The sequence below is a fragment of the Rhincodon typus genome, chromosome 9, assembly GCF_021869965.1.
Source record: "Rhincodon typus isolate 14 chromosome 9, sRhiTyp1.1, whole genome shotgun sequence".
Taxonomy (NCBI): domain Eukaryota; kingdom Metazoa; phylum Chordata; class Chondrichthyes; order Orectolobiformes; family Rhincodontidae; genus Rhincodon; species Rhincodon typus.
In genome coordinates, this window is record NC_063340.1 from 89,442,661 (window position 1) to 89,452,902 (window position 10,242).

Here is a 10,242-nt window from a genome sequence, read left to right on the forward strand (position 1 = left end):
AAGGGCCTGTACTGCGCTGTAATGTTCTATGTTCTATGTTCTATGTTTATTTCATCTGTCTATCCCTCTGTCACGCTATTTATTTCTCTTTCTATAACTATTCATCCTTCCATCTTACTATCTCTCTTTCCCTATATAAATATAAGTATCTGTCCATCTATGCTATTATCTGTTCCCCCCCGCCTTTATATGTCCCTCTCTCTATCCCTCCATTCCTCCCTCGTCTTCAGTCTGCATTTCCATTAGAGTTATTGACCTGTAATAGAATTGCTTATTGGTGGGATACTTTCATTGACAGGGCTGCCAACCAATGAGATTGAAGATTTGATCGCGGCCCAACTTATATCTGATCATTCTGATTGGTGCAATATATTTCATTGGTGAATCTGTGAACCAATGAGAGATCACTAAGAACCCAACCCATTGGGTACATTGGAATGGTTCAAAATGACAACTGGACATAATTTACCAGCTGCATGTCAGGAAGGTATTAAATAGAATAGTTATATCTCAGGTCAGCTACATCCGTGAGAGATTATAGTGGGCCCATCGAGATCTTTATTCCTCTTAAAACAGGAAATAGGAATGTAAATGATGAAATGTGTTGATGGAAAGGAAGTTATTTATCAGATAAAATTATCTGTCATGAGTCTATTTTGCAATATTTGCAAAGGACAAACACCAGCCTGCGTTTATCTAACGCCTTTAATGTGGATAAACATCCCAATGCTTTACAATAGCAATAGCAGGCGAAACCTCACACTGAGCTGATATACGCTGGTTGGTCAAATGGCCTTTTTCTGTGCTGTGTATTCTAAAAGCTGCATTAAAGGTTAAACTACTAGGACCAGGAAATTGAAAACTTTATTTGCATGATATCACACATCAGACGGAATTCTATCCAGACAAATATCACTTTGACTGAAAAATATTCGTCGAAGATTTGTCTGTGAGGAGCATTAATTCTTTCATTGTTCGCTTATTTCAGACCCTGGTTGAGACTGTCTCCTGTGGAGGGAATCTCTTGATGAATATTGGCCCCACGCATGATGGACGCGTACTCCCCATTTTTGAGGAGCGGCTGAGGCAGATGGGGCAGTGGCTCCAAGTAAATGGGGAAGCAATATATGATACAAAGACCTGGAGAGTGCAGAATGATAGCATCACTCCTGGAGTCTGGTAGGTTTATAAAGAACAAAGCCTGGGAGGCTGCTTTAGGGGCAGAGGTGGCAATTTTTATTCTTGGGGCGGCCACTGTCCGTCACAACTAGGCCTCAGGACGCATGCCGAAATTAGATTAAGTAAAGTTCTAATTGTCCATTGAAGATTTTTTTTAAACTCTCTAATTGATTGTGCAAAAACAATTCATGCAGTTACTTTTTCTTAATCTGTTATGAAGCGAGCATCGGAAATTATAGTCGATAGGAGTGGAGCTGGACAAAGACAAGACAGACAGACAGCATCAGAGGAGCAGGAAAGTCAATATTTTGGGCTGAAGCCCTTCGTTAGGACTGGGGAGGGGGACGGGAGCCCAGGAACGGGGTGGGGCTGTGGGAAGGGTGTGTGGGGTAGTGATAGGGAGTTATTGTGATAGGTCAGTGGGAATGGTGGAGTGGATAGGTAAGTAGGAAGATTGACAGGTTAGGTCAGGTCAGGGAGGCGAGGAGGAGGGGGAGGGCTGGAGTTGGGATCGCACCATCCCACCCACCTTTCCCCAGCCCCACCCACTTCCTCTATTTATTTCTGAGCTCCCCTCCCCCTCCCCAGTCCTGACGAAGGGTTTCAGCCCGAAACGTTGACTTTCCTGCTCCTCGGATGCTGTCTGACCTGCTGTGCTTTTCCAGCTCCAGATTTATTGACTCCAGCTTCCAGCATCTGCAGTCCTTACTTGTCTCCAAGTCATTGGTATTTATCGTTCCACTTCAAAGCATCTATCACTACTTGGGTTAAACTGTGATTCAGATATTGCAAGGTTATGAAATCAGTCCTATAATACTAGGCCCATGATGATAATCCCTGTGCTAATGTCAACAGATAGAGAGAAATAGCAGTTTTTGTTTTTAACATTCCAGAGAGTTTTTCTCCAATATTTAAAGGGCAGGAATTTCAAATGTCTTAACAACTCTGATGTAGAGTTACAGAGACTTGAAACGTTGGCTTGCTGTCTCTCTGCACATGCTGCCTGACCTGCTATATTTCCAGCATTTTTTGTTTTCTTACCACCTTTCTGGTTGCTTTTGACAGTTATAGTGTGATTGACAGCATTGGTGAGTTTATGCACATTCATGTCACTCCTAAAAATCTCAAGGTACACCTCACGTCTCCCAAAGGGCACTGGAGACCACCCCCACCCCCCCTCCACCCCACAGGGCATCCTGGGACTCTATCCAAAGGGGTAAGGGTACTTGTGCAAAATGGCATACTAACTGTTCAAGCAGCTTCGTAACGTTTAAAGCTGCTCCGACAGATGTAACATCACATTTTCTGTTTCCCACTCCTGGCTGAGAAGAATCGGAGATGACTGCGAGGCAGTTTCTATCTGACAAGGGCAGTCTGCGACAATGCAGATTTTAAATCCATCCCCCTACATCCCAGCCCCAGTCCCCATGAGAAATGTAGCTTCAGTGTTCAGATTTTACATGTGTTGACATTTTGGTAACGGTGGACAGACCATAAAGCTGTAAGATGTAGGAGCAGAATTAGTCCATGCAGCCCATCGAATCTGCTCCACTACTCAATCATGACCAATATATTTCTCAATGCCATTTTTCTACCTTCTCCCTGTAACCCTTGATCCCGTTACTAATGGTTGTTGCAGGTTCCGGGGTTTAGATGTTTCAGTAAGATCAGGGAAGGTGGTAAAACAGGGGGAAGTGCGGCATTGTTAGTCAAGGACAATATTACGGTGGCAGAAAGGACATTTGATGACAACTCGTCTACTGAGGTAGTATGGGCTGAGGTTAGAACCAGGAAAAGAGAGGTCACCCTGTTGGGAGTTTTCTATAGGCCTCCGAAAAGTTCCAGAGATGTAGAGGGAAGGATTGCAAAGATGATTCTGGATAGGAACGAAAGTAACAAGGTAGTTGTTATGGGGGACTTTAACTTTCCAAATATTGACTGGAAACACTATAGTTCGAGTACTTCAGATGGGTCAGTTTTTGTCCAATGTGTGCAGGAGGGTTTTCTGACACAGTATGTAGATAGGCCAACAAGAGGCGAGGCCACATTGGATTTGGTACTGGGTAATGAACCAGGCCAGGTGTTAGATTTGGAGGTAGGTGAGCACTTTGGTGATAGTGACCACAATTCGGTTACGTTTACTTTAGCGATGGAAAGGGATCGGTATATACCGCAGAGTAAGAGTTATAGCTGGGGGACAGGCAATTATGAGGCGATTAGGCAAGATTTAGGATGCATAGCATAGAGAAGGAAACTGCAGGGGCTGGGCACAATTGAAATGTGGAGCTTGTTCAAGGAACAGCTACTGCGTGTCCTTGAGAAGTATGTTCCTGTCAGGCAGGGAGGAAGTGGCCGAGTGAGGGAACCATGGTTTACTAAAGAAGTTGAATCTCTTGTCAAGAGGAAGAAGGAGGCTTATGTAAAGATGAGGCGTGAAGGCTCAGTTAGGGCGCTTGAGAGTTACAAGTTAGCCAGGAAGGACCTAAAGAGAGAGCTAAGAAGAGCCAGGAGGGGACATGAGAAGTCTTTAGCAGGTAGGATCAAGGAAAACCCTAAAGCTTTCTACAGGTATGTCAGGAATAAAAGAATGATTAGAGTAAGATTAGGGCCAGTCAAGGACAGTAGTGGGAAGTTGTGCGTGGACTCCGAAGAGATAGGAGAGGCGCTAAATGAATATTTTTTCGTCAGTATTCACACAGGAAAAAGACAATGCTGTCGAGGAGAATACTGAGATACAGGCTATTAGACTAGACGGGATTGAGGTTCATAAGGAGGAATTCTGGAAAGTGTGAAAATAGATAAGTCCCCTGGGCCGGATGGGATTTATCCTAGGATTCTCTGGGAAGCTAGAGAGGAGATTGCAGAGCCTTTGGCTTTGATCTTCATGTCGTCATTGTCCACAGGAATAGTGCCAGAAGACTGGAGACTAGCAAATGTTGTCCCCTTGTTCAAGAAGGGGAGTAGAGACAACCCTGGTAATTATAGACCAGTGAGCCTCACTTCGGTTGTGGGTAAAGTGTTGGAAAGGATTATAAGAGATAGGATTTATAATCATCTAGAAAGGAATAATTTGATTAGGGATAGTCAACACGGTTTTGTGAAGGGTAGGTCGTGCCTCACAAACCTTATTGAGTTCTTTGAGAAGGTGACCAAACAAGTGGATGAGGGTAAAGCGGTTGATGTGGTGTATATGGATTTCATGAAGTGTTTGATAAGGTTCCCCATGGTAGGCTGTTGCAGAAATACGGAGGCATGGGATTGAGGCTGATTTAGCGGTTTGGATCAGAAATTGGCTAGCTGTAAGAAGACAGAGGGTGGCGGTTGATGGAAAATGTTCATCCTGGAGTTCAGTTACTAGTGGTGTACCACAAGGATCTGTTTTGGGGCCACTGCTGTTTGTCATTTTTATTAATGACCTGGATGAGGGCGTAGAAGGATGGGTTAGTAAATTTGCGGATGACACCAAAGTTGGTGGAGTTGTGGATAGTGCGGAAGGATGTTGCAGGTTACAGAGGGACATAGATAAGCTGCAGAGCTGGGCTGAGAGGTGGCCAATGGAGTTTAATGCAGAAAAGTGTGAGGTGATTCACTTTGGAAGGAGTAACAGGAATACAGAGTACTGGGCTAATGGTAAGATTCTTGGTAGTGTGGATGAGCAGAGAGATCTCGGTGTCCATGTGCATAGATCCCTGAAAGTTGCCACCCAGGTTGATAGGGTTGTTAAGAAGGCATACGGTGTGTTAGGTTTTATTGGTAGGGGGATTGAGGAGCTGTGAGGTCACGTTGCAGCTGTACAAAACTCTGGTGCGGCCGCACTTGGAGTATTGCGTACAGTTCTGGTGGCTGCATTATAGGAAGGATGTGGAAGCATTGGAAAGGGTGCAGAGGAGATTTACCAGGATGTTGTCTGGTATGGAGGGAAGGTCTTATGAGGAAAGGCTGAGGGATTTGAGGCTGTTTTCGTTAGAGAGAAGAAAGTTAAGAGGTGACTTAATAGAGACATACAAGATGATCAGAGGATTAAATAGGGTGGACAGCGAGAGCCTTTTTCCTCGGCCTGTACTGCGCTGTAATGTTCTATGTTCTATGTTCTAATCAAGAACGTACCTATCTCTGTCTTAAATATACTCAATGGCTTAGCCTCCACAGCTGTCTGCAGCAACAAGTTCCACAGATTTACTTCCTCTTCATCTCAGTTCTGAAGGGTCTTCCCTTCACTCTGAGGCTGTGCCCTTGTGTCCTAGTCTCTCCTGCTACAAGAAACATCTCCACATCCACTCTATCCAGGCTACTCAGTATTCTGTAAGTTTCAATCAGATTCCCCTCATCCTTCTAAATTCCATTGAGTACAGACCCACAGCCTTCAACTGCTCCTTTTTAACAAGCCCGTTGACCCTGAAATCAGTCCTGTAAACCTCCTCTGGACTATCTCCAAGGTCAGCACATCCTTCCTTTAATATTCCTCTCTGCCAGTATTTTGACCTACTCATTTCTCATAAGAACAGGGGGAGAGAGTTTAGCCACACAAACCTGTTCCACCATTCAGTCAGGCCATAGGTCATCTACAGTCTAGCTCTACATAGCTGCCCTGATCCCACTTTCATTAATGCCTTTGGCCTCCTCATTTAGAGATGGCTGTCATTACCCAGGCCCTCGTTTCCATTCTAAAAGTGTGAGGGTGCCAACATGGTTTGTCAATTATTGGAGACATTTTATCTTCTGAAAATGGATTGTCTGTTTTACCAGGTATACGTCTTCAGCGGAGAAGGGGGTGATTTATGCAATATTCCTCACCTGGCCAAAACTGGGATTACTTGCCCTTGGAGCTCCCCATGTTACAACAGGAAGAACAAAGGTTTGAATCATTGAACAATGGGCAATGGCGTGATAGAAGTGGGTAGCGTCCCTGCCTCTGAGCCAGAGGCTGTGGGTTCAAGCCCCATCCTGGGTCTTGATGGGTCGAGAAAGATGCGTCCATAACATGGCCACAGAGGTGGACTGTCAGCTTGTTAAATCCTCCCACCAATGGCAGGCAGTAAGAAGTGGGATTCCTGTCTAGCCATGTGATGGAAGTAAATTACAGCTGCTATTGTCATTATGCCCAGGCTGTAATACACATGCAGAATGTGTGTTTCCACAGCAATTCATCATCTTCGGAAGACTAGCTGGGTCATTTGGCAGAAAGACGAGCGTGGATTAGATTGGAATGAGCAGCATGGGGTTCAGTCACCTTTCTGGCTGGAATGAATGCAGGACTTTATTCATGCCTTGCCCCCTGGTGGTGATCATGGTACAGCAAACCTTGTTTTAACCAGCACCTTACGAATCGGTACTCTCGACAAAACCGGCAAAAATTATATACCTCAAAGACTGCAAAGCTTACTGTATAATTCTGTCCAATTAGTATAGCTTTTTAAAATTTATTTACCTCATTGTGAATATACTTGTTCAATTGAATGGCCACATGAAATACCATCAGTTGATTCAATTTCGAGTCAATTTCTTCTCAAATACTGTGATGTACCACGATGTCCGAGTAGTCAGTTGAGGGTATGAATGAGAAGGCTCTCTGCCGATAAGTTTTATTTAAGGCAAAGTTGCATTATTATAGAAGTGATTTATGCTGTAAATAAAGTACAGCAGTGATGTGAATACCCCCTGCATGACGTTTCTATTTCTTAATGTGTGTTTTATATTGATTATGTGGACCTCTTGATCAACTGGAATATTTGATCAACTGGCACAGTCCTGGTCCCACAGGTTTGGTTTGTTTTATTATTGCCACATGTGAGAAGTTTTGTTTTACATGCAATACAGGCAGATCATACCATACAAATGCATTAAGGTAATAGAACAGAGCGAGGAATGCAATGACACAGCTGCAGAGAAGGTGAGCAAAGAGCAGGGTCAACATTAACTTTAAAGTTTGATAGGTCCATTCAAAAGTCTAATAACAGCAGGGAAGAAGCTGTTCTTGAATCTGTTCTTATGTGTGTCTAAACTTTTATATCTTCTGCCCAATGGAAGATGGTGGAAGAGAGTATAATGGGAGTGGAAGGGGGTCTTTGATTATGTCCTTTGCTTTCCCAAGGCAGCATGAAGTACAGATGGAGCCACTGGAAGCAAGGCTGGTTTGTGGGATGGACTGGGCTGTATTCGCAACTCTCTGTAATTTCTTTCAGTCTTGGGAAGAGCAGTTGCTTTCTTTGGTGCATAGAAAGTTGGTAAGGATCTTTGTGGTCTCTTACCAATTGTGCCAGGTAATAAAAGGTTTGCTGTACTGTGGGTCAGATCTGGCTTTGCAGAAGGTGACAGAGAAAAATTGAATGATATCGGACGAAGCTTCAGTCCAACTTTTGTATCATCAAGGTGATGTGTATACATGTGTATTATTTTAAATTAATATTTAATATTGAAGTATTTTTTACAAATAAGGTAACCCTCATTGGATACCCCAAGCCCCTGCAATGGGAGAAGATTGGAGATCAGGGACTGGAGGTGCTAATGCCTGAAGTCAACAGTGAACAACTGCCCTGTCAATGGGCCTGGAGCCTGAAACTCAGTGATATAGCTTGATGAGATGAGAAATCAGGGATTTCTGCTCTGTATGGCTGGGTCTCAGCAATCGACACACAGCATTTCTTTGCGTTCTTGCTTGTTTTGTTTAATTTTTTTTTAATTTTGGAAATGAGAAATTTCAGTTCCTGAAAAATGTTTTGGATTGACCTGATGTAGAAAGTGATTTTGTTGGTGTGTGTCAAGGCTGATGTATGATTAATTTTTTTTTTAACCTCTCTGCCCTTGTTCTTATTTGTGAAGCTGTAAAACACTGATGCTGTTTGAACTCGGTACCAAACCAAAAATGTTCGAAGCCATCTGTCTGATGATTAGGTTGCTGCTTGCCTTGATGTGAGGTCTCCTGCCTTAGTTTATAATCATTCAACATGGGCCTGATACAAGCAGGTGAAAGGCTAATTAGATTGTCTGAGTGCTTAACCATGGGTGAGTGCAATGGTCAGAGGGATTGGTGCTTTAGGGTGGAATTTCATCTTGGACAATAGTTTAAAATGAGTGAGTGTGCATTGGCTGGCTGTTATAGGCCTGGCACAATGCCTAGTGCCATTCCCAGGTTGGTATATGTCAGATTACTTCATGCCAAATCAACGTGGTCTAATTTACACCCCATTAATTGCTGGTTCAGTAACTGTTTACATGAACATCATAGAATCCTTATAGTGCAGAAAGAGGCCATTCAACCCATCGAGTCTGCACCGACCCTCTGAACAGTGTCACAGCCTCCACCCTATCCCCACATTTCCCTTGACTAACCACCAATCCTGCACCTCCCTGGATACTATGGGCAATTTAGCATGGTCAATGCACCTAACCTGCACGTCTTTGGACTGTGGGAGGAAATCAGAGGAAACTCACACAGACACGGGGAGAACATGCAACCTCCAAGCTGGGATTGAAGCCAGGTCCCTGGCGCTGTGAGGCAGTAAGTGCTAACCACTGAGCCACACATATAGCACTTTTAGTAAACGTCCCAATGTTCCAAGCACAATCAGTCAAGATCTATCGCCAAGTTGTAAAATGAGATATGAAGATCAGCAACCTGAAGACAAAGTGGAGAACTGGGGGCTGGTATTCCAAATTCCATTGCTCAGGCAGGATCTGCACGGGAATCCAGAATGGAGAGGAGTGCAGAGGGCTCAGAGGGTCGTGGGCTGAAGGAGATTACAAAGATAGAGCGAGGAAAGGCCGAGAAGGAATTTGGAAACAAGGATGAGGATTTAAAACTGAGCTGTGCCAGACTGGGGAAATGAGTGGAGATGATGGAGAATAGGACTTGGAGCAGGCTAGGATACCGATAGCAGTGTTCCAGGCAGAAGATGGGCATCCAGCCAGGCGAACATTGGAAAAATAATCTCCGGAGCTGGGAAAAGACAAAATGTAGATTTTAGCAGGAGGTGAGGTGAGGCAGGGAAGGACTTGGGAGTTGAAAATTATACAAATTTTCATGGAGATTTGGTTGGAGTCAAATTAAATTAACATGAATGCCGAGTAAATAAAGTGTTTTGTTGTTATCACTTTTGGGCGCAGGTATTTTGTAGCTATGTTGGCTGTTTAATGGTGTGGTTACAAGTAATTGAAATCTGCGTTATTTTAGGAGGTTACAAACATGGGATGCTACATTGCACAGTGACCTCCCAATTTAAAGATTTGGACTGATTTCACATCTGAGTGCATTTCTATGATCTGGGTATATCCCTGTTCTGATAATTGTCAGTGCTTGCCTTTAAGGATTATGTTGTTCTCAACAATAATTCATATTTGTATTGTTCCTTTAATGCAATAAAGAATGTACTTCACTTGAGAATCACAGAACAAAGTACCAGTCTGAGGCATTTGAGGATCTCTTAAGTCAGGTGAACAAATGAGGATTAAGGATTGCCTTAATTTGAATATGGTGCGTTAGCTTTCATTAATAGAGGGATTGAGTTCAAGAGCCATGAAGTTATGCTCCAGCTATACAAAACCCTGGTTCGGCCACATCTGGAGTATTGTGTCCAGTTCTGGTCACCTCATTACAGGAAAGATGTGGAAGCGTTGGAAAAGGTGCAGAGGAGATTTAGCAGGATGTTGCCTGGAATGGAGGGAAGGTCTTACGGGGAAAGGTTGAGAGAGCTAGGGCTTTTCTCTTTAGAACGACGAAGGATGAGAGGTAACTTGATAGAGGTGTACAAAATGATCAGAGGTATAGATAGAGTGGATAGCCAGAGAATTTTTCCTAGGGTGGAGGTAGCTATTACGAGGGGGCATAGTTTTAAAGTGAGTGGAGGTAGATATAGGGGAGACATCAGAGGTGGGTTCTTTACTCAGAGAGTGGTAGGGGCGTGGAATGCATTGCCGGAGAGGGTAGTGGAGTCGGCCTCATTAGGGGCATTTAAGCGGCTATTAGATAGGCATATGGATGACAGTATAAGGTAGGGGTGGAGGTTAGATAGACCTTAGGTCGAGGGTAAAAGTTCGGCACAACATCGTGGGCCAAAGGGCCTGTAC

The 10,242-nt window shown here is 43.8% G+C and overlaps 1 protein-coding gene across 1 annotated transcript; it reads left to right on the plus strand.

Annotated features, from left to right (window-relative positions):
• The first annotated feature begins 992 nt into the window (after nucleotides 1-992).
• LOC125483997 (plasma alpha-L-fucosidase-like) lies at nucleotides 993-9,556 on the plus strand. The gene is made up of 3 exons (XM_048600992.1): nucleotides 993-1,179; nucleotides 5,926-6,034; nucleotides 7,615-9,556. Exons 1-3 carry the CDS (start codon nucleotides 1,028-1,030, stop codon nucleotides 7,753-7,755), a joined length of 402 nt encoding a protein of 133 aa, XP_048456949.1. The 5' UTR covers nucleotides 993-1,027; the 3' UTR covers nucleotides 7,756-9,556.
• Nucleotides 9,557-10,242: the final 686 nt, after the last annotated feature.

Excerpts from the sequence above, each read along its gene's own strand:
- LOC125483997 (XM_048600992.1), top strand. The coding sequence starts at position 1,028 with ATGAATATTGGCCCCACGCATGATGGACGCGTACTCCCCATTTTTGAG. Across the intron at positions 1,180-5,925 it reads AGCATCACTCCTGGAGTCTG|GTATACGTCTTCAGCGGAGA; the intron begins GTAGGTTTATAA and ends CTGTTTTACCAG. Across the intron at positions 6,035-7,614 it reads TTACAACAGGAAGAACAAAG|GTAACCCTCATTGGATACCC; the intron begins GTTTGAATCATT and ends TTTACAAATAAG.